General features: G+C 39.8%; 1 protein-coding gene across 2 annotated transcripts; it reads left to right on the plus strand.

Moving 5' to 3' along the window:
• Positions 1-1607: 1607 nt before the first annotated feature.
• Positions 1608-21911, plus strand: LOC149830513 (calmodulin calcium-dependent NAD kinase-like). Of its 2 annotated transcripts, XM_090015836.1 has the most exons (9): positions 1608-1721; positions 1875-2072; positions 3772-3995; positions 4097-4158; positions 6669-6887; positions 7252-7378; positions 8111-8433; positions 19627-19771; positions 21524-21911. In XM_090015836.1, the coding sequence occupies exons 1-9, from the start codon at positions 1715-1717 to the stop codon at positions 21764-21766; spliced, it is 1548 nt and encodes a 515-aa protein (XP_089871962.1). In that variant the 5' UTR covers positions 1608-1714; the 3' UTR covers positions 21767-21911. The 2 variants fall into 2 exon arrangements, with proteins under 2 accessions (XP_089871962.1, XP_089871963.1); XM_090015837.1 differs by lacking the exon at positions 6669-6887.
• Positions 21912-25414: the final 3503 nt, after the last annotated feature.

Below are 25414 nucleotides of genomic sequence, written 5' to 3' on the forward strand. Positions count from 1 at the left end.
TGGATTTTTTCATGAACCTTCATCGAGTGGAGTGTATTTGGATTCCAAAGGAGAATAATTATATTGCTAGAAATTTTGTAAGTCTTGAAGTCATTGTGATTGGGTGTGGAAGGATAAACCACGAGATTGGTAGTCTTCGTCTGAGTCCATGTGTGATTGTATTGTCTTTGATATAACCTAATAAGGGTCTTGCCTAACCCCAACTTGACTATCATAAAAAGAAGACATTGCTAACCTGCACAACAAATTAAACGATCATCATGATTACAAATCGTTGCAACATTTGGGTTCATAAGTACACATCTTTGTAAGATTTCTCAAACTTACAAGTCGTTGTATAAGAAGAAACCTACAGATTGAATAACGAAACTTTACACGAAACTCACCGAAACGATAGGATTTTGGATATTCCAACTGTAGAGTAAGCAACAGTAACAACTAATACACAACAGAAGGTGGCAACGATGCTGCGACTGCGCGTAAGATGGCAAAAGATGCTCTGGAACAAAGAAAAGGATGCTCCGTTGTACACAGATGAAAGTAAAGAATGCTCCGGTAGAGTTTTCTGCTTTGGGCGAGAATGGATTGTTTTGAACTATTTAAATCCTACAACATACAGCTTGCTGCATACGCAAACTTTGCAGAACGTTTTGGCGCGATAACGATGAAGGGCATTTTTGTCTTTTTCACGAATCACCGATTCAGTTTTCTAGATAGAGGGCATTTATGTTCGTTCAAAGAAGAGGAAGACAATGGCGGTAAAGGGTACTTAAGTCTTTGCGACGACACCACATTACGATGCAATATGATGCGGACACACATGGGGATACATGCCGGTCTCCATCTTATACGTGGCGCTATTTGGAACCCCTGAACATGAGATCTCAGTACCGGCCCTGTTCGGGGGGGGGGGGGCATATAACCTGCTTCGCTAAAGGGTCCTATTAGGGTATGGTTTGTGAAATTTCATACCATAACGAGGCCTAAATAAAATTTTGATTATGACCAATGTTTTTTAATATAAAAACGATAAAAAATTTAATATTTTATAGGGTATGAATGAGGTCTGGTTCATGTAATTCTTATAGGGTTTCAGTATGGATTTCTATATGCAAGACTCGATTCCAAATCCAGCACCCATACCTAGGGGTGGGCAGCCCGATCAACGGCCTGACCCGGATACTAACGGACCAGCCCAGTTCTTAACGGGGTTGGGTTTGGAGAGAAGCCTATAGCTTGACCCAATGAGTCAATGTGAAGCAGGCTGGGTTCGGCTTGACCTAGCCTCGTGCAATCTTAAAATGCATAAATGATTAATTGAAATTATGAGTTATCGAGAGAATAGCAAGTTTTTATGCAACTAATTCTTAATTACTACAATTAATTAGATAAATAGTAATAAATAATAAATGATAAGTTTCATGCAACTATCCAAGTTACTATTTAATAGTTAATTTTAAAAATATTATATTATTAAAAAATTAATAAATAAATCGGACGGGAGCAAACCTACGCCACGTAAAAAACGTGACCTCTGTTCATTCATCGTCTGGGCCCCACCACCAGCCATTAATTGGAGTGGCCGTGGATTTTTTTGGCTATCAGAGGACAAAGCTCCTGCGTCTCCCTCCCCCACCTTTTCACTCACCAGATCCTCCCGCTCGTTTCTCTTCGTTTCAGTCAAGCATAAGAAACGTTTTTAAAAAGGGAAGAAATGGAGGGTAAGACCGTTCTTTCTTTCTTCGTCGTCTCTCTCTCTCTCTCTGTAGCCACTTTCATGGTCCAATCTACCATTGTTTCTTCTTTCTTTCTTTGGACCCATTCACTCGCTTCTTATCCTCTTTTTTTTAAGTTGGTTGTTTTTATCTCCTCAGATGGCAGCAGCAGCAGCAGAGGGATCGTGTTGCGCCTCTCCTCTTCCATTGCGTTAATCCTCTCGGCAGCGGCGGCCGTGGCCTTCATGATCTACCAAGGAAGGAGGCTGATCAGGAGAGACAACAGTCTCGTCCCTCAATTGGTCATGACCAAGGACGGAAAATTTGAGAAGCTTGAACGCTTTTCTCACTACGTTGGTATGCCACCGACAACATTTTTTTTTTTAATTTCTCTCTTAGTCTATGTTTCATTTTGCATCATATATGTTGATACTCTTCCATTAGAAGAGACCACCGATGAGTGAATGTTGTTCAGACGGAAGGAGAGGTCTCTTTAGCTTTTATTTTTCTATTTTTTAGTTTTGTTTTCTATTTTGTTAGGTTCATGTGTTCAACATTTTGTTGATCTTAATAATGTTGATCCTCTCTCTCTCTCTCTCTATCTATATATATATATATATATATATATATATATATATATATATATATATATATATATATTAAGAGAGAAGGGGAAGAGAGACCGTCCAAACGAAAGAATGTTCAAAATTTACAACCGATAATCTACCTTGTTCTTTCTCTAACGATCCAGTTTTTGAGCGACATGTTTCGAATTATGAATTTTTGATGTTTAGATGTGTTCCTTAAAGAGCTAAAAATCAACAGTATTATTAGCCATCATTTTTTTATGTTTTAAAAAACACACATATATCTTCATCAAATTTTTGTAGTAAATAAATTATAAAGAACAAATATATGAAGTCCAAGAGATGCTCAACAAATATATGTTTTAAAAAACATGCATATATGTTCATCAAACTTTAGAGAGAAAGAGAGGGTTTTACAGTGTTTTACGGAGAAAGGAAGAAGAAGAAGATGACGATGAAAAGTTCAAACAAACATTTTTGATGGCTCAGGTTCGTTTCGCCGGATGACCATCGAATCATCGGCTCACCATCGTTTCGCCGGATCACCATTGGATCGTCGGCTAAGGTTTGTTTCGCTGTGTAGACTTTGAAGAGTCAACATCAACCTCGACTTTCTGGATGAAGGACATGTTTGTCCTTTTTTGAACTATTTGTTTTCCTTTTTTGAATGAAAGACATTTTTGTAATTTTCTCAAACCGTCGTTTTATGGCAAGAATAGCAAGAAAGGGTACTTAAGTCTTTGCAACCGAACCAGACTCCAATGCTAAGTGATGTCAACATACACGGGAATATGAGGCTCATGTGCTTATATACATGGTGCTTTTTGGGACCCCCGAACACAAACGTGGGATTCAGTGAATCATCAGGAGTGAACATACACCACCCTCTTGTGATCGAGTGTGGAAGGATAAACCACAAGATTGGTGGCCTTCGTCTGAGTCCATGTGTGATTGTATTGTCTTTGATATAACCTAATAAGGGTCTTGCCTAACCCCAACTTGACTATCATAAAAAGAACAAGAAAAAAGACAAGCTCACAATTTATGAAAATAAGAGTGGTTTGAAGATGGTATAGAACATCAGGTGGGGGTAGACTTTTAAACGCATAAAAATAGTAAATAAAACATGGTAAAGATTATGGTAAAGTGAGTTTTTTTCTTTTGAATACTAAATCACTGGAAACCAAGTGAGGATCATCGTCATAGGTTATGCTCATTCTCATATATTAATCTACCAATTGCTGAAAGCAACCATGTGCTGATCAATAACCAAGATTGGGATAACTTATCTTCTTTCCCATAATGAGTTTGTGACTTTATGCTTTTATCAGAAATGGTTTTTCTCAAAATGATGGCCATTTTAAAAGCAAATAATTGAATTGCACAATTCGGTAAAGATAATTGAAGCTATAATATGTTATTAGTCTATTAGGATGATGACATAACGGGACCACCTTCGTGGATTGCAGCAAGGCAATTGGTTATCAAAGATGCAGAAAGATATCCTGTTTTCTGCAAATTGGCTGATGACTACCTAAGAGGCAAAGAGGGCATTGAGGAAGACATGTATGCTTTGTTTGCCAATGAAGAACAGCCAGAATCTCTTTATGAGAAGCTCATTAATGAGCTTGATGCTTGCATTCTTAGCTACTTTGCCTTTCACTGGAACCATGCATCTTTCCTCATTAGTCAGGTTAATAATCTCTCTCTCTCTCTCTCTCTCTCTCTCTCTCTCTCTCTCTCTCTCTCTCTCTCTCTAAAAACGTTGTGGTGACATTTGCTTCTTTTCTGAAGGCTGTAAGCGTGGGCTCTCCAAAAAAAACCAAGCTGAAACACATGGTCCATGCTGCTACCAGGTGGGTCTTGTTCCATATTCATCGTGTGATTTTAGTATGGTCCGAACCGGGATCTGACTTAAGGTGCTGGTATCGGATCTGGGTTCAAACCGATCCATCATAAGAAAAACTGTACCTGGGTCCTCTCTCTCTCTCTCTATATATATATATATATATATATATATATATATATATATATATATATATATATATATATATATATATATATATATATATATATATATATATATTACATTAAAAAATCATAGGTCTTAACCGGAAGTCGGGTCGAACTTGAGTCTGATATGAAGTTTCACAAACTATGTCGGGCTCCATATAATAATTGGACCCTTTGGGTTGGGTCCGAAGGGATTCTAATCGGACCTCCTTCTTCATCACCAAACCTTGATCCTATGGGGTTCGGTATGGGTCAGGTCTGGGGCCAACCCAACCCATTGACACCCCCATCTATGTTGCTCTCCATCCCTAAATACTTAAAAAGTTAAATGGATCAACAAAGCATGGTTAGCAAAAAGATTGGAGTTGAGATGAACTTGGCCATGTTTTGGAATGATGCCAAAAAGCACCTCAAACAATTGGATCGTTATATTTTTTCTAAAAAAGTTTTTGAGCTTCAAGAACATGGTACAACCTTTATCATGATTCCCAGCTTACCTCAAAACCCTTGGATTTCTAGTAGTTGAGGACGACCACCCCCAATGCGTTTCACAATGAAGTAGGCTCACCCAGCTGGCCCAAACAAAAATATAACGATCGGATATGGTCGGATTTCCAATCCTAGTCCGACATATTTTTTAAGATATTGATCCTTAAAGTAAAATAAGAATCCTCATTCAGCTCCGATTCAGATCTGTCCAATCGAATCACTTTTGGATTCTATTCATATTCGGATCAGCATTTAAATTGGATCTAGAGTTTATCCGAATCAAAATCCAATGCATTTTTTACATGTAAATAGCTTGTTTTCTTCTACTTTTTTCTGGATCCAATATTACCACATGTATTTCCCATCTGAATTCAATTTAACCACTTTGGATCTGATTCAGATATGGATCCAGCCTCAGATCTACTATTTGCATTTCGGATTTTTCACCCCTATTTATATAGCACACTTTTGTCAGCTAAGGTGCTTTAAAATGCCTCGGACCTCACGTGAATAGGGATGGCAGTGGACCGGGGGAAAGCGGGGCCCCGCCTCGCCCCGTTTGGACCGGGGATGAAGGGTATGAAATGGGGATGGAGGCGGGGACGAAGGTTAAAATCCATCCCCGTCCGGGGGTGGAGGCGGGGATGGACGCGCACTTTTCCCCGCCCCGCCCCACCCCGCCTCATCCCCGTTTGAACCGGAGATGGAGGACATGAAACGGGGATGAAGGTGGGGGTGGAGGATAAAATCCATCCCCTCCAGGGAGGCGGGGTGGGGGTGGAGGATAAAATCTTGAGGCGGGGCGGGGGTGGAGACCTTGTCCCCCGCCCCACTGCCATCCCTACACGTGAAGACATTGAAGTTGGTGTGTGGTTCATTCCGGATCCTTGTTTTGTGCAAACAAGGGATCTAAGACCACGTCTATATCCTTGTTTCTTTCCTCACAGATATCCTTAGACACGTGATCCTGTGACCAGTGATTTTGGATGCAAACGATTCAGATTCAGGATGAAGGTTTTGCAAATTTTGGCTGTTCCGGATCAGACTCTCCAATGTATTTAGCTGTTCCGGATCTGAACCATTAGGTGCGAGTCATGGCTTGAACCCAATCTAGTTTCAGTTCTTTAGCTTATGATTTCTGCCTCCTTTGGGTGGGCGCCACGTGTATAATTACCAACGGCGCTCCCCTGGTTTGGTAGGATCTGTTAGTGCGCTTCACCTTGTGTTGGGACGTTGCAGGTTCAAATCCCAATGGTATCTGCCTAACCCACCTTGCCTTTCAAAAAAAAATAAGGGCTTGATAATCAATTGCTTAGAGCTGTCATCAAGTGACAAATGTAGACAATGTGACCCACTCTTTCACCAGCCATGCCCGGTTGGCATCTTCTATATTTATAAGTGAATCAGATGAGAGGACATCCAGTGTTGGGATCAAGTACCTTACAAGATAGTCAGTCCAATGACCGGTCAGGTTGCCAATAAGTCGGGTATGACTTGTACCAAACTCTACGGTCAGGGTTTTTCTTTTTACTCATAGAAACCCTGTACCCCTTTACCCCAAGGCGTCTCCAAGCTTTGGCTTAGGCAAGGGGGGTAACACCCATGGGATTTGAACTTAAACTGCCTGTCAAACAGCTTAGGCCTCATCTCACTACACCAAACCCCTTGGGTCATAAGGTCAGGGTTTGGTGATAAAGAAGGGAGTCCCGTTAAAAACTGTGATGGATCCAAGGGGTCTGATTAGTATATGGATCTCAGTATAGTTGAGAATCAAAATGCTACCTAACATTTTCAATCTTGATCCGATCGAGCGGATCAACTTAGATGTGTTTGACCTGGACTAATGCCGAGTAAGTGGGCACAGAAAACAGAGGATCGAGAGGGTGAGCAAGGACCTCAAGGTGACAAGGGTCTTCTCCACATTGGTAGAGGAGTTCAATGCGATGGGGCCGGAGCCGAATTCCTCAACATGCACTGACGTGATGGTGGTTGCAAAGGAGAGCAACCGGAGCCCCGTTCTCCTTCTCATAGGTGGTGGCATGGGTGCAGGCAAGAGCACGGTGGTTAAGGACATCAAAAGGGAGTAAGGACTACAAAACACATGGTCTTTTTCTTTATTAAGACAAGGGAATCCCCCTCCCCGAATCACTAACCGCACATTGGCTGGTTTCCAGTTGGTACTAAAACCCATGAGGACTCCCCCCACCCACCCACCCACCCACCAGGGAGTACACCCAGCGCCTTCGATCCACTTGTAGTCTTTTTTGCCATCAACAAATCACATGACAACATTTTATGGGTCCCACAGCGATGGATTGCAGGCCCCACTCAAAATGGAGTCATGTGATTGGCCGTATCGCTTAAGGGTTCGGGATAAACAAACCCACGTGATGGGTTAGCTACGGCATCTTCATCATTTATGAAGAGTGGGACCCATCCATGTGCAGGGGCTTCTGGGCAGAGGCAGCCAAGAATGCAGTGGTGGTGGAAGCAGATGCCTTCAAGCAGACGGACGTTCTCTTCAGAGCTCTTAGCTCCAGGTGCCAAGATGACATCATCCATACTGCAGAGTTGGTACTCTCTCTCTCTCTCTCTCTCTCTCTTTATATATATATATATATATTGGCTACTTGAATAGAAATTACTTTTTGCTTAAAAAAGTTTCAATTATTTGTAGATCAAATGTTAGGATGTGATCTACATGGCTTGTTTAGTAAGAAATTTGTTTTGAATCATGTGATTATGACAAGTAATGAGGTCTTAAAGGATCCAAAAATCAACTTTCCACAATGTGCCAAAATTTAATTCAAAAACTCACATTTTTACATTACAAAAGCATGGTCCCAGGCTTGATCCTTAGCAAACAAACCATGTTTAACACATCTAAGTGGTTAGATTGAGTCTATACAACTTTGACCTATGATTTCTAGTTCATTAATTCCGTACCTTCATTAGTAGCAAATATTTATCCTGTATATATATATATATATATATAACAATTCATTGGCAAGTTTTACATGTAAAAAACTTATCCTTTTTTTATTAGATCTAAAGTTATCATTATACTTTGGATATGGGTTCAGTCATGAATATTATTTGGATCCAGATTCAGATCTCTTTAATTTATGCATTTAGCATGATGCAGCCCAGCCCATGTATGAACCATTTGTGACCCTAATTTATTGCAGTTTATTTTACGACCCAGTATAAATTTGCCTTGGGGTAATTCTAACAGAAATATCGCAAAACAAGTTTGCCGCTCAGTTCTCATTTGAATTCATGGTTGTGTTCCCTTGGTTGAACCAGGTGCATCAGTCGTCGACAGATGCGGCTTCATCACTGCTAGTAACGGCGCTAAATGAGGGCCGCGACGTTATCATGGACGGGACTTTGTCATGGGAGCCATTTGTGCAACAGACGATCACCATGGCTAGGAACGTTCACCGCAAGCGATACAGGATGGGGGTTGGTTACATGGTTGCTGATGATGGCACTGTTACTGAAAACTACTGGGAAGAAGATGATGGCATTGTTACTGATGAGAATTGTGTGGAGGATAGGAAGCCTTACAGGATAGAGCTTGTTGGTGTTGTTTGTGATGCTCACCTAGCCGTAGTCCGTGGAATCAGGTTAGTTTGAAATTTATGGCAATACCAAACATGCTTTTTTCATGAAGTGAATCGCCCTTTGAAGTTTCCAAAATATGATATTGGGGTCATTAGTCCAACGAAACCATAATATATATCAGAATCAACCTATAAACTTTCAAGCTATATATATATATATATATATATAATAACATGTTTTTTTTTATAGGCAAACTGGGCTTAGGCAGAGCCCTACCAGTTCATTAATGGAAGATCCAAATTACATCGATCTTCCTAAATAGGAAGCTAATCCAAGAATACAAATAATTCTTAAGAATGATCGTTGTACATCAATAAAAAATAATGACAAGTTTGTACAGCAACACATACAATACAAGACATATTATCCATTTTTTGGTCTGGATTGAGTGATCCAAGACCCAAACCAGGTATACCCATGATGTCATCCTGACATGATGTCTTTGGACCACCCACTTTTTTTTTAGTAGCTTTAGATGTTGGAAACCACATTTTAGTAAAGAATCCTTGCGGCCCATATTAGTTGTTTGCTTGCTCTTCTCATTGAAATTACCTCCTTGAGGTGATATTCCATCGTTGGAACCCTTTCCTCCCTCGATAACTGAAATTTTCTTAGAAACGGATTTTAAAATGGGTAACATATCCACCAGCTCACCTTGAGGAATCCTAACCTACTCACGATTTTCCTTCTGCACACTACATGCTTCCACATCGTCTAACATCTCATTATCCAATAGCAAATCCTTGCAGCATCCTTCGGAATAGTCTTATCAGCTTTGTTACAACGACACGGCTAAAGAGACTGTGTACCCGTGTCAACACACATTGACATGGGGCCTGCAGGTGCTGTGTGGGTCCTGCACTGCACCCGATGCAGACCCTTTTTTCTTAAAACCCCACCCACACAACCCCCTCCCTCTCTCGTTACTCTTCCCAAACCCAGAAACCCTCGATCCTCTCTTCACTCCCTCTCTCGGTCTGCTCTTTCCCCTTCTCCTTTCCTCTCTATATCGCTCTTCTTTCTCCCCTCTTTTGACTTTCCACTTCTCTCTCCCTGGTCACACTTTCCCTTTCTCTGTGGTTTGAGAGAGAGATGAGGAGAGGGGAGAAGAAGAAAATGTTGGTGAATCCCTGCAAAATCAACAATGACAGGAAGCGTACCTGAATTCGCCATAGTTCGTGTAGGTAATTCGGTGTTCTCCTCAGCCGATCGATGCCCACAATGAGCCCATGCCTTAGGTCGACGGTGAGCATGACCCTTTTTGCAGCGTCCGAATGCGAAACATAATTTGGCAGGAAAATGCTACAAGTCTCTCATCATCCTTGTAGCCCCTAACCCCTTATGTAATGGGAGATTAGGCAGTTACGTGAATGGAGTTATTCCACATTCACGTAACTCCCACCCACTTTATTTACGTGGTCACTAACGTGACCCACTAGGAGGGTGTCAAAAAGGGTCACATTCGTGGGTTGGACCTATAACTGATAATGTCCAACATTCTCCCACTTGACCCATTGACACCAAAAGTGTACTAAATCGAGGTGTATACCGTTATCTCGATTTAATTCTTTATGTGGGTTCACATGCCACCCTTTATCACAAGGATGAATCATATGATTCAAGGATATGAACACCCATTTATGAAATGTCATATTTCCATGTACTACGCTACAATTCACCTTCAGTGCTTAGGCATATAGAAAATTATCTTTATGAATAGGTTGGTCTCTCACCTATTCTATTGGTCCTTTAATATTGTTATTATGCTATTCTCTCTAACCCATATGAGAGATTCTTTATGCAAAATCAACAATAAAACCTTAGAGAATCAAAACACAAATGTGATCACATAATGTATTGTCATACATCAGAAGAAATAAAAAAGACCCATCCCCTTTATATGTTGGGAATACAATCTCGGTGCTAGCCCTTTAGTAAGGGGATCCGCAGTCATTTCCTTCGTCCCAATTGTATCAATACATACCAGATGATTCTCAGATCTTTCTTTAACAACAAAATATTTTAACTCCATGTGTCGACACGATGTTGAGCTCTTGTTGTTATTTGAAAAGGACATGGCTGTTTCATTGTCACAAAAGATCTTTAGTGGTCTCTCAATAGAGTTCACTATGTCAAGACCCATAATGAAGTTTCTTATCCAAATGGTCTGTGAAGAAGTCTTGTATAGAGCAATAAATTCTGCCTCCATGGTATGAGCAGCAGTGGTAGACTGCTTTCCACTTCTCCATGAGACAACACCACCCGCTAGAAGAAAAATATATCCAGTAGTGAATTTTCTACTGTCAATACACTCTCCTAAGTCCGCATCAGAGTATTCAACGACCTCTAGGTGGTCAGCTTTCCTTTAGGTCAACATAAAGTCTTTCGTTCCTTGTAAATAGCGCATGACCTTCTTCGCTGCTTTCCAGTGCGCAATGACTGGATTTGACTGATATCTACCAAGCTTTCCCACAACAAATGCTATATCAGGTCGAGTGCAGGTTTGCGCGTACTGTAAACTCCCAACTGCTGAAGCATATGGGACAACATCCATCTGAGCCTTCGCAATATCATCCTGAGGACAGTTCTTTAAGCTCAATTTATCTCCTTTCACTATAGGTGCCGAACTAGGAGAACAATTTTTCATCCCATATCTTTTAAGAACCTTAAGGATATAGGATTTCTGAGATAGGCCAAGGACACCCTTAGTTCTGTTACGACGGATCTCGATTCCAAGGACAAAAGTGGCCTCACCCATGTCTTTCATATCGAAATGAGAGAAAAGAAAATCTTTTGTTTCATGTAAAAGACTCAAATCATTAGTGGCAAGAAGAATATTGTCAACATATAAAACCAAAATTATGAACTTACTCTCACTAGTCTTAATGTAAATACACTGATCAACAATATTTTCAGTGAATCCAAAGTTCATTATTACCTGATTAAACTTCTTATACCACTGGCGGGAGGCCTGTTTAAGTCCATAAATTGACTTATTTAATTTGCAAACTAAGTTATTTGAGTCATCTATACTGAAACCAGGAGGTTGTTGCATGTATACCTCCTCATCCAGATCCCCATTCAGGAAGGCAATTTTCACATCCATCTGATGCAGCTCTAAATCAAAATGAGCTACGAGGGCCATGATTATCCTCAATGATTCCTTAGTTGAGACAGGAGAAAAAGTCTCATTATAATTAATGCCTTCTATCTGTATGAAACCTTTTGCAACAAGTCTAGCCTTGTACCTTTTCACATGACCTTTAGAGTCTGTTTTGGTTTTATAAACTCATTTACAACCAACAGGTCTAACTTCATCAGGTCGAGGTACAAGATCCCACACTTGGTTCTTTGTCATAGAGTCAAGCTCTTCTTTCATGGCATTGATCCAATGTGTTGATCTTTCACTTTCAATGGCTTCTGCAAATGTGAAAGGATCATCATCAATGTCTATGAAATCATTTGACTCTTGTAAGTACACCACATAGTCCGGATGAATAGCAGATTTTCTAATTCTGGTGGACCTCCATACAGGTGCTACAGGTGGTTCAAAATGAGCCTTTGTATCCTGTTGTTGTTGTATATCCTCATCAACAACCGGATCTAGTTGGGATTGATATTCATTGACTGGACTTTCTCTTACATTACTCGAAGGAACAATGATAGAGAAAATCGAGTCTTTATTCTTAGCAGGTGTGAAACCTGAATCCTGCATTTCCTCAAAATCAATATTTTGAGACGCATCTATCCCAACAGAATCATTTTCAAGAAATCTTGTTTTATCTGTTTCCACTATCTGTGGTGTATGAGATGGACAATAAAACCTAAAGCCTTTTGATCTTTCTGGATAACCAATGAAGAAACCACTAGTTGTCCTAGGATCAAAAGCTTTTATATGTGGGTTATACAATTTAGCTTCTGTTGGACATCCCCATATGTGCATATATGATAAAGAAGGTTTTCTACCTATCCATAACTCGTAATGAGTCTTTTGAACAGCCTTCGTAGGAACCTCATTCAGAATATGCATTGTTGTCCTAAGAGCTTCACCCCACAAGGTCAAAGGGAGGTTTGAGTGATTCAACATCGCTCGAACCATTTCCTTAAGCGTACGGATTCTCCTTTCAGCTACACCATTCTGGTAAGCACTACCAGACATGGTATACTGAGGCACAATGCCTTCTTCTTTTAGAAACTGCGCTAATGGACCTTCCTTTTGTCCCATCTCAGTGAAACGACCATAATATTCACCACCTCTATCTGACCTGACAACCTTAATAACTTCACCGGTTTGTTTCTCTACTTCTTTCTTGAAGTCTTTAAAAACCTGAAAGACTTCTGATTTTTCAGATAATAAGTAGAGATACATATACCGTAAGTAATCGCCTATAAAGGTGACAAAATATTTTTCACCCGTATAACACGGTGAAAAAGGGCCGCAGACATCCGTATGTACTATTTCTAACTTTCCATTATTGCGTTTGACATCTTTTCTATATGTGTTAGACTGCTTAGCCTTTATGCAGTCAACACATGGCTCTATATTCATAAAATTAAGGGATCCAAGGATTCTCTCTTTCACGAGTCTTTGGACTCTCTCTTTCGAGATATGTCCTAATCTTCGATGCCAAAGCAAATAGGATTGATCAACCTTTAGGCCATGTTTATTGCCAATCATTGTGTTCTCAATGGAGTGAGATTCCTGAATTTGGAATTTGGTTCTTAATTGATACAAACCGTCACTCATATATGCAGAACCTATATTCATTGAATTTTTCATAATAATAAGTTTAGATTTTTCAAATTTAAATACAAAGTCAAACTTATCAAGTTTTAAAATTGAAATTAGGTTCCGACTATAAGATGGAACATAAAAAGTATCGACCAAATCCAATATAAATCCCGACTCCAACACAATTCTGCAGGTCCCAACGCTCTTGACATGCGAACACATCTTATTTTCTAAGAAGATGCTTATTTCATGCTCTGTTGGTTCTCTTTTGTTCAGAAATGTCTGCAAAGAGTTGACAATGTGCACCGTGGCACCAGAATCAATCTACCAACTATGCAATGGAACATGAATTAGATTGCACTCATGAGAAACGAATGACCTATTACCTTTATTTTTGAGCAACTTCTTGTACTTCAAACAATCCACCTTCTTATGCCCCTTCTTTTTGCAGAAGAAACACTTTATAGAAGGGCCACCTAACTGGGATTTGGCTTTCGCCTGAGAGTTTGAATTCTCTTTAGTGGCTCTCTTCTGATTCTTCCTTTTGAACGAGCTTTTTTTTTTGTCTCAACCTTTGTTTATCTTTATGAGAGGTCATATGTGCACTTGGCACTCTCTCACCCTTCAATCTCTCCTCTTCCTCAACACACTTGGCCAAAAGGTCATTAAAAGACCACTCATCATTATGTGTGTTGTAGGAGATTTTAAAGGGTCCATACTCAGTAGGTAACAAGGTTAAGATCAGTTAGACTAAAATGGAGTCAGAGATGGCGAACTTCATGTCATTCAGTTGAGTCGCAATATTGCTCATTTCCAAAATGTGTTGTCGGATGTAACTGTCATCAACATATTTCATAGACACTAATTTGGACATGAGCGTACTAACCCTTGCCTTATTAGAAGTGACGAACTGAGCCTCAATGGCTCCCAGAAATTCTTTAACAGTCCTATAATGAGGAATGGCGCCTCGAATATTCTTAGCCACCCGAGATTGCAAAAGCAACAGGCTAAGTCTATTCAAGCGCTCCCACTTCTCAGAGGCATCCTTGTGATCAGTTGTGTTCTGCTCTGTAAGAGCGGAAGGTTCGTCAATTCTAAGGGCCAGATCTAAATCCATATAGCCCAAAGTGAATAACACGATTTCTTTCCAATCAGAAAAATTTGATCCGTCTAAGATAGAGATATTATTTGAACCGTCGATATGGATGGAACCTGATAAAACAAGGAACGAAAACGAAAAGACATTATTATTATTGCTCAGACGTGACTCGTGTTGAAAAGGTAAAAGTGAGACCATTTTTTTTCACCTTTTCTGAGACAAGCATAGTTGAGCCATTATCGTTTCACTTTGGTGAAATCAATAATGCTCATAGTTGCTCTGTCTCTTCAATTCTCAAGGAATTGACATCAGTCGGTGAAACTAGCAGCTCATGTAACCAGAGGCAATTCGGCACTGTGCCTTTGGGTACGAACATGCTGCATGGGCTGAAATACACATCTACTATCACACCCTATGTAAATTTGGAACACAATGACCTACCTTTGGGTAGAATCGATGTTTCATAAATTCACACACAATCATAATTATGAATCTTAATACGGTCCAAAGAATCTTTAATTAACATGACTCAGATCACTTTGGTGATTACAAGAATCGATCAATCAAGATCTTTTACCGAAAATCCTATTCGTATTATGGAGCACGCCCATGCACACATTTTAATACATGTATATTCATGACTTAATATAAGTTCATACGTACTTCAACAAATATGCATAAACTAATTGTCATGAATTTAGTTACAATTCATGCTTAAAATCATCATGCACAACTTAACCAACGCAAAATACATGAATTAACATGCATAAGTCATGCATTATTTAAAACAAATACTTTATAAAAGCATAAAAAATAACAAAAGCATGTTCATATGGGTAAAACCCAAGGTCCTCAAGTAGAAACCGGTCTAAAAACACTCTGAACTGGTCATCTAAGGGTCTGAACTGGTTCTAAACCTTATAAACTGATACTTAATATGAACAAAAGTTCATAAAACCCTATAACCGTATGCCAAAATCCATGTATCTCTTTATATTTATGAAAACAGGGTTTCAGCATCTCGGAACCGGTGAAAAACTGGAAAGAACCGGTCAAAAAGGGCTCAGTACCGGTTCCGGAAGGGGTCGGATCAGGTTCCTAATCCGATTCAGTCTTAATAGTGTTCGGATTCTACTTTCATGGATCTGACCCGGTTTAAATAGGATCCGGGTCTGATCCGACCCATACTTGATACGGGTCGGACCCGGCCTGAACAGAACCCGGGTTAGACCCGGTCTGAAACAGACCCGGGTCGGACCCAGTCCAAAACGAACCCCGGTTAGACCCTGTCCGAAGCAGAACCGGTTTAGACCCGGTCCTAAATGGACCCCGGGTAAGACCCGGTCCGAAGCAGAACTGGGTTAGACCCGGTCCTAAATGGACCCTGGGTACGACCCGGTCCATAACAAAACCGGGTTAGACCCGATCCTAAATGGACCCCGAATTCGACCCGGTCCATAACAGAACCGGGTTAGACCCGGTCCTAAATGGACCCGGGTACGACCCGGTCCTAAATGGACCCCGGGTTTGACCCGGCTCTTAATGGGTCCGGATCAGGCCCTGGTCCAAAATGGATCCAGATCGGACCCGGACCAAAATAGATCCAGATCAGACCCGGCCCAAAAGGAGACCCGATTCTTTTCGGAGCAGACCCAGACCCGGTGACATTATGGGTCCGGGTCAGATCCAAAAAATTAATAGCAGGCCCGATCCACCCAAAATGGGTTTGGATCAGGTCTGTTATCGGGTCTTCAATCGGGGCCCGATCCGGTCCCCTGATAAAAATGAAACAGAAACCCGATAGGTTTCTGTTTGCATTTTCAGGGAAACCGAAAAGGGTTTCCACCCTTTTCGGTTCCACGACAACCCACGTTGCCGTAACGGCGACCGACGCCGGTTGCCGGCGATCTGCGTCACCCCACGGTGACGTCGATCCGGCGACGATTCGCGGCTTTGTCGTCCGATGGTTGAAGACCGACACTGCCTGCCGGTACGACAACAGCCCTGGCGGTGTCAGCAAGGCTGCCACCGACCAACAACTGCCCTTGCCGGCAAATCCCCACGGCGACCCCCCCCTGGCGACAGGTAAGAGTTTTTTTATTGTTGTTGCCGGAGTAAACTGTAAAACGACGATGAGGTTGGGCAACCTGGGCGCCGGCAAGGCCGCAATTCTTACCTGCATCTCACTACAAAAGCCCCATGCTCGAAACCCCTGATTCGATGCATCGCCAGACGGACGTCGGCAATCCGGCAACCTTTCCTCCGGCGTGTCTCCGACGACGCTCTAGGTATAAAACCCAAATACCTTATGTCGTCGGCGATCAAATTGATGCAACGACAAAACCCCCTGCAGGCCGGCAACTACAGGGGATTTCAGGCAATGGCTCCAGCAACCATCCCGGCAATAGCTGATCCTCCCTGCAGCCCGACGGCCACAGGTATATGTCAATCCTCCTTTCTTTTCTTTTATAAGGACTTGATTTGTCGCTTACCGATGGTTGTCGCCCCACGATGACTCCACCGACGCCTAAAATGTTGAAACGGCCTACACGGCCACGCGCAGCGAAAATGCGTGGGAAAGTGGACTCATAACCCATTGTTGGCGAATCCCTGCAAAATCAACAATGACAGGATGCGTACCTGAATTCGCCATAGTTCGTGTAGGTAATTCGGCGTTCTCCTCAGCCGGTCAACGCCCACAATGAGCCCAGGCCTTAGGTCGACGGTGAGCAGGACCCTTTCCGCAGCGTCCGAATGCGGAACAGAATTTGGCAAAAAAAATGCTACAAGTCTCTCATCATCCTTGTAGCCCCTAACCCCTTATGTAATGGGAGGTTAGGCAGTTACGTGAATGGAGTTATTCCACATTCATGTAACTCCCACCCACTACCCCATTACGTGGTCATTAACGTGACCCACTAGGAGGGTGTCAAACAGGGTCACATTCGTGGGTTGGACCCATAACTGATAATGTCCAACAGAAAAGAGTAGAGAGGAGGAGGAACCAATGGGGGACTCCGCTTGCCTGGTAGGAGCAGCTTGTGCACGTCACCATGTGCTGGCACGTTGCACGTTCAAAACCTAATGGTATAGTTGTATAACTGGAAGGGGTCTGCCTAACCCCAGCTTGCCTTTCAAAAAAAAAAAAACAGGAGACAATGAAAGAGAAGGAAGAAGGAGAAGAAAGTGGTGGAGAGAGAGGAGGGGGAGGCTTACCTTTTCTCCTTCCACTTTTTCTTCTTTTCTGTGTGTGTTGGAGCGAGAAAGAGAAACAAGAAGACAGAAAAAGACGGCTTATTTTCTATCTTTCTCTCTTTTTATATATATATATAGCCGTGTCCCCATGCAAATTTTGAAATCACCCTGTCGTACCCGTACCCATGTAACATAGCTTATCAGAGCTCTCCTCAACAGGAATAGGAGTATTTGTAAAAGAGTCCTGAAAGTCTTGTAACCATTGTACAAGAACTTCCTCATTAGACATAGGCAAGTTGCTCTTGATTAGGACTGGTAGCATTAGTAAGAACAGTCTACGACAACTGAGACAACTGGATGATTTCCAATAAAATCCTCTTGAATCTACACGCCTAATCTGTCCTTGATCTCAACATCAGATTCACAATGAAGCCTATCTAATGTATTAATTTCATTCACTAAATCAGCAAATTCAGTTTGGGATGATAATCTGACTTCTCTTCCACAACCAATCCCAAAAATGAATCAATATTAGATTTATCAGAAGCTCTAAAGCAATGACAAGTGGATTAACTCTAGGACTGTTATTGAATCCTCCTGAACCTCTGAGTTAATTAAAGCTGAAAATTTGTTAGCAGAAGCACCCTTAGCAAGAGGAACGATTCCTATCAACCTGCGAATCAGCCTTAGCACTGGCATCAATTTGCTTAGCAGTAACATCATGCTCTTACTGAGCATGAGAAGCATTGGGCACATAATCTTTCCCAACCTTTGGAACCCAAATTTTCGAACCCTTTTTTCTCCTCACTGTTTGCCACTCTCTTTGATCACCAGATTTCTCGTTGCCTCCCTGACCAGCACGTCTCCTGGGACAGTTATCTGCTTTATGTGATCGAGCTTGACAAAATGAGCAGATACGAGTAGACGACTCAAATTCAATCTTAAGATACGTCACTAAACTTCTCACCAAGAGTAATATTAGGAATCTGATCGATCTCCATGTTGACTGGAAATTCAAGGAGTAATCTAGCATAATCATATCTCACCAGTGCTCTAGTTAGATCATCTACAGCAATCAACTTAGCCTCCAGAGACTCCGCTGCCAACCAGTATACATCATGAATCCATAAGGCTGGAGGTAAACGATGCACACGGACCCAAACTGGTAAGGATTTAAGACCATGAAACTTAGGATAGCCAGACCCATTCCAAGTTTCCATTAAGAGAGTCCTACCAGACACAACCCAAGAGCCTCTAGAGAGCACAAACAATAGACCTTCACGTTCCTTGAGAACCACCAAAAACTCACTGCTAGGCAAAGAAGAGAAACGAGGCTTGGAAGAAAGTTTCCATAACTTCCATAGTTCAGAAACATAAAACTCATTTTCCATTGGCATCGAATCTCACTTACATACCAAGGAGGAGAAACGTCTCTTTTTTTTCCTCATAAAACTGTTGTGGTACGTCAATAGATTTCATACCTTCGTCATCCAAAGGAGGAGGCAGTTCTCTATTGGGAAGGGGAATCAAAGGTGCGTCGACAATCTGAACCCACGATTTAACCTTCATCAGATCCCCACCAAGATGTCCATCATCAGAAAGGGACTCCGTAACATGGATATGAGCATGAGCAGCTTTCTCCCTTTCAAGGAAAAAGGGAGGAAAAGCCCTACGGGAGGGCCACCCCTAAGATCTCTAGATCATTCGTCCAGCTCAATAGTTCTCTAATGACATGCTTTTGACTAAGCTTTTTGTAGTTTAAAAATAATTAATAGGGAATTAGTGGTGCTTATTACCCACAGTTTAGCACACCAAAGATTGCATGTGGGGCATAATCCATGTCATGTGAATATTTGTAACACAAATGTCATGCATATTAGTTAAATCAGTGATAAGGGGAGCCTTTTACAGAACTTAAAAGTCAAGCTCCACTACAGTCCTGTTGCCACATTTATGTAAACGGTGTTCTCAAAATAAGCAAAAATGAAGAATCAAACACTTATCCAGGCTTACTTAGGAAGCCAACATCTTAGTCATAATGACATTCTTCCTTTAGTTGTGAAATATTCTTAATGTTCTTTTTATTTTTTATGAGAAGTGACCTACCATATTCTAGGAAAAGCAGTTTATTCAATGATTAGAAGAATGCTGATAAAAGTTTGGTTACAGGAGGGCCATAACTACGGGGAGAGCAGTGAGGGTAAAGTCCCAGCTGAGATCTCACAAAATGTTTGCCAATGCCTTCCCCAAGTACTTGGATTTGGTGGATCATGCCAAGCTCTACTGCACCAATGCATTGGGGGCCCCCGCTACGGCAAGCTTGCCAATATCCTTTTAGATGTTTTTTTTTTTAAATTATACGTCATAGATGCTTGAATTGAATGTTAGATAGGAATTCCAGAGGATCTGATAACGAAAATAGTAGTGATAAGACATGAGTTTGCAGTACGTTAATATTTCACTAAATCATGGCTTACAGTTTGACGATACATTAAGATACTGACTGCTAAAACACTTCTGGCCTTGCCTTATCATTAAATGGTTACAGGACATTCACTATTCTTCATTCTGTTTAGTTTATATATATATATCATAGTTTCAAGCTTTATTTACTCAATCTGACCATATAGCTGTATTCAGCATGGTTGGTTTGCTAAGGATCAAACCTTGGATCATGTAATTTTGATCTAAAAGTATGATTTTTGAGTCACAAAATTTTAGCATATTGTGGGCCATTGATTTTGAAGACCTTAAAAAACCTATTTGCATGTTACAATCACATGATTCACCGGATCGTGTGCAATATGATTAATCGCACAAAAATTGTGCATTAAGCACCTGATCGCCCTCCATCAGGTCTTGGGCCCCACACCTGACAGGCCCTGTCTCCAAGATGGAGGGTGATCAGGTGTTTAATGCACAAATCTTTGTGCAATCATATTGCACCTGATTTTTTCACAAAGAAAACCATGTAAATCACATCTGTAGGGTCCTATTTTAAAAAAAAAAAGTCTAAATATATGGAAAAAAGGTGATTTATGCTCAATAGTTCTGTGCCTTCAATAGCACTAAATACCTTATATGTGTAACCAGATTTCAATGGTCCACAATATGCAAACATTTCACGATTGAGAAAATCATGTTCTTGAAACTAACTACTCAATCAAACATGCATTCCCTACTAATTGGACAATGTTGAACACATTAGTGGGGTCAAATTGATGAAATAACTCATAATTATGAGTTTTGGCTAGAGAGTGCGGTACTCTAGAGTGCAACCACTTTCCCATATAGATATACTTTTTAGTGTAGCTATATCATCAAAAGGCTACGTGACCCATTCCTTTTATGTTAAGACAACCAAGGAAAAGCTGCCTTGCCCACTGTCCAATGTCGATTTTATTGGATAGAAAGTTAACAAGTCCCTTTTCCCACCATAAGTCTTGAAATGTCATGGTGGCATCTTAAATCTTACTCTTTGGTGAAACAATAATTTTTGTAATTGGGTTAATGAAAAAATATTGCACATTAATTATTATGTATTTGAAACACTATAAAAAATCATTTTTGAATTTTGCGACACTAACACAAGTCTGGACCGTGATATTTTATCTATCACTACAAGTAAGAAACGGTGTAGACTTGCTATGATCCATGAAAACTACTGATGCAAGAAAAAGAAAAATCTTACCAATTCTGTTTAGCGCAAATCAGAGGCAGTGACTGACCAAATCTTCATTTCAATGGAATAGCATCTTTATTGAATTTATACCCTAGATGATAAAAACCTTATCCTACATTTGGCATTTCTGACAGTTACTAATGGTGTTTAATTTTGGTTCATGGAATTGAAGTCACTTCTAGTGAAATCAAGAATTTTATTTCATGAATTACATGAGATGCACAATCCATTTCCACACAAAGGAGGAGAGAGGATATCAACATGTTATTTAAAACAAATATCTTTCTCATTTTGTGGTAAATGGTTCATGGGAATCTGTTTTCTGTTCCATGAACCAATTATTGAACTTTTTTCTGATGGAAAGGCTCTACTGCATGGTTGCAGGTGATTGGAATCAAAGAAGGAGCAGACAGCAAACTACTAGTTGATAAAGAAGAGTATGACTGGCTGGAGAGGGTGGCAATGCTGAATGAGAATGCAGAGTCAGTAGAAGACTTGTACAAGCAAGCAGACCCTCGCATTAAGGCAAAGCAGATCTGGAAAGATGTGGTTGCCTCTCCATCTAGAAAAGAGAACAAACTTCATCTCTTCAATGCTATTACTAAGACTGAAATTGTTGATGCCTAGTGAGCTATGTCACATAGGTGCGGGTACCGGTATGGGTGCGGATGCGGCGATGTGGCACTTTAAAAATAGTTGGGTGCGGGGAGGTATATATATATATATATATGTATATATATATATATATATTAACAGTTTTAAGTTAACATTACAAGGCAAAAGCCATTTATTCAGCTTAACAAGAGATAGTTGAGTTTGGTGCAATTGATCAGCCTTACTAGAGAGTGTGCGCTAGTTCTTGTATGTTTTTTTTCAAGGAGAAGGAAACCACTAGGATAGATCCCTAATTGACTCCACCTTATAGTGGCAAACCCTGATACAGTGGTTCAGCCCATAGTTACCAAGAAGCGAAATTGATACGGGAAGTGATGCTTGAAGCAGAAATGGGGCAGCAAGCAAGGGTGGAGCCACACTGTGGGTAGGGTGAGCACCTGCTCACCCTGACCCAAAAATTTCCCCCAAGAGGGAAATGGGTCATGGTGGGTGGCCATGAGTTCTCTCTCTCTCTCTCTCTCTCTCTCTCTCCACAAGGCACAGGCCCACCAGCCACCTCACTCAAAGAGCTCTGATTATCGTTGTCTGGAACATTGCTCATGACGTCGTCATTGCGCACATATATAGGACCAGGTCCTCTCTCTCTCTCTCTCTCTCTCTCTCTCTCTCTCTCTCTCTCTCTCTCTATATATATATATATATATATATATATATATATATATAATGGTTGTTGCCCTGTGTCTGGCCATTCATCGCCCGACAGTCTCTCTAGCACATGATTTCTTCTTCTTTTTCATATGCCCTTTTTTAGGGTTAGGGTTTTGGTGATTTTTTTATTAGTTTTTTATTATGGTGTTTTAATTAGCATAAAATTTTATGAATGTTTTTTGTTAGGATTAGGATTTAGGATTTTTATTTACTTTTTTTTTAAATAGTTGCAATTCAATAACCAGGGTTTAGTGCTTTTTGTATTTTTTTTCAATTAGCATTTAGGCTTTCAATGAGATGGATAATAATTATTTATTTTTGTCTTATTTTAATCAACATTAAACATGATCCACATGCTTTATTTTGGTTAGAAATTTGAGAGTTTTTTATTTTTTTGTTTCAATTAACTTATGTATGAAAACTATGAATGATGTTTGCTAGAATTAAGGTTTTTATTTAGTTTTTTTTAATAGCATGAATATTTAATTAGGTTTGATAATTTTTATGTTTTGTCAAATAGTATTTAGGTTTTATTTTATTTTTAAATAGGATGAATATTTAATATGGGTATTTTTGTATTTTTAATTAACATTCTTGATTAGCATAAATGTGTGGTTGATGACGTAAGAATTAGGGTTTTAATTTTGTATTTGTTTAAATGACATGAACTTTGGATTATCTTTTAGGGTGTTATGTATTTTTCTTTTTTTAGTAGCATTAAATATGAAGAATGAATACTTGACTTTGGTTAGAACTTAAATTTTAGAGGAGGGGTTCAATTAGCATAGATGACAATTTTGAGCTTTTTTTTGTTTCAATTAACATGTATTTATTTTTCAAATAGCAATAATATTGATTCCATCTTTGATTTCTACTATGGTTTGATGTTTTCTTTGTGTTTTTTCTTGGTTTGTTTTAGTATTAGACATATGTATATTTTATGTGGTAGTTTGGCCATTCAAATAGTTTTGCAATGTAAACATTGGATTGATATTTGGAGACTTCATTAAAAGATCACTGAAAATATGTTTAGTTTCAACCAAGGTTCCTAATTATAAATATGGCAATTTGTAGTTCCTCAAATTTTTTTGCACTTGCTAGTATAGTTTATTATCATAGAAATTATTTTTCTTTTTTATTATGCATTTGTACCTACTTTAGTTTAAATTTCTGGCTCTACCCTCGAAAGCAAGTGTTAAAAAGTTGTATGAACCATGATGTGAGATTTGTTTTGGAAGTGATTGGGGAACCACGTGAAAAGCAAAATAATAATCATGAAGGAAACAAAAGAAAAATGAGTGGAAAATAAAAATATTAATATTAATTCAAAAAATATAAAAAAATAGAGAAACAAGAAGGAAATAGGGGAAAGTGAATGAAAAATGAAAGGGAAGTGATTTAAGAAGTGAGTGGAAAGCTTGCTTCCCACAAATGGAAAGCGAGTTTTCTCCAAGCTTCTCCCTTTTGAGGGAAGTGTGGTTCTTCCTGCGTCGGAAGCACACATCCTGGGAAGTGCACTCTCCCCAGCCCTACAGTGTTGCTCTGTACCTATCATGGGTTTGATCCCAGGGCCGTCATGTCTCAGTTCTTGTATGTTGCCAACAATTACTTGAAATTTCTTGATGTGAACAAGATGTTTGGTGTTTTTGTGGACTATTAATAGTAATTTGAGATTTTTTTTTAATTTGAGATGATGAACACTCAAATTGGAGTCTTTTAGACTATGTTGCCATCCATGTCTATTAAGAGAAGCAAAAACAAAGAAAAATGCAACATGAATAGCAAATCACTACAAGATTTAATATCCAATGAGGACCTTATCATATGTTTTTATGTACATGGTGAACGACACTAGGAAGTGAACGAGTTTGGGAAATTTGACCCTCAAAATGCTTGTCCATACTATGGCCCCACATGATCTTAGATGTTAATTAGAAGTTAGCATACATCTCTTTACCACTCCTTCTTTTCCCTTACCTTTCACATAGGGCACGTTTTGAAGAGAGAAAAACTCTCATAGAAAAAGGAAGTTTTGTATGAGAGTTTTTTATATGAGAAGTTTTTCAAAAGAAATTTTTTTGCTTGATTGTATAGCATGAGAAAAACAGAGTGGAAAAATGTGAAAAAATGAGAAAGGAGGAGGGTGGTGGGTGGCGGTGAAATGGATGGTGGTAGTGATGGTGAGATGGTGGGTGGTGGTGGTGGTGAGATGGATGGTGGGAGTGTAAAAATAAATTTTCTTTTGGTATAAAACACTCCTCCACCTCCCCCCATGGGGGAATGTTTCCTATCAAAAAGTGTACTTTTTTAGAAAAACTTTCTCAGTGAAAAGTCTCTCTCGTTTGGAAGGGTTAGAAAATCCGTATGGATTTTTCATTTTGCATCACTTTTCATACATCTTTTTGGCTTTCAATTGTTCCCATAGAGAGAATTTTAAATGCTGATTGAAACCCCTCAGCCTAGATGCAACAGTTGAGAGAGAGCATTTATAGGTATGACAATCTACAAACCTATTTAAATCTTCATCAAATTTGTGACTCTTTGATATCTATAATTTTTTATTTGAAAATAGTTGTTCCCATTTCAACCATGTTTGGATCTGGAATTAGCGTACCAGATTCAATTAAACGGATTTGGTTGGTCAGCTATACAATCCAAATGCATCACACACGCACTACTTTTTAGACCAATTACATTTTATCACTTCTGTCTAGTTTTCTAGGTTTAGACTCTAAATGGGGGAGAGAGAGAGAGGGAGAGTTCTGCTCTAATTGATTTGTGGTGTCAGTACTCTCAAACAACCCAATGTACTCTCCCTCCATCCTGCAAACTCTCCTATGTAAAAGAACACATGTTGAGCTAGGCTTTTTCTGCACCATAGTCACATATATTGGCGATATTTTCAAAATATCATGATATTATTGCAGTATTTTTGGCAAATAATATTATAGA

This window comes from Nuphar pumila, chromosome 8 (genome assembly GCF_984573655.1).
Source record: "Nuphar pumila chromosome 8, dmNupPumi1.hap1.1, whole genome shotgun sequence".
In the NCBI taxonomy this organism is placed as follows: Eukaryota; Viridiplantae; Streptophyta; class Magnoliopsida; order Nymphaeales; family Nymphaeaceae; genus Nuphar; species Nuphar pumila.

Bases quoted from the DNA above. Each gene is read 5' to 3' on its own strand.
- LOC149830513 (XM_090015836.1), top strand. The intron at 2,073-3,771 runs GTATGCCACCGA...CGTGGATTGCAG, and splicing joins ACGCTTTTCTCACTACGTTG to CAAGGCAATTGGTTATCAAA. The intron at 7,379-8,110 runs GTACTCTCTCTC...TGGTTGAACCAG, and splicing joins TCATCCATACTGCAGAGTTG to GTGCATCAGTCGTCGACAGA.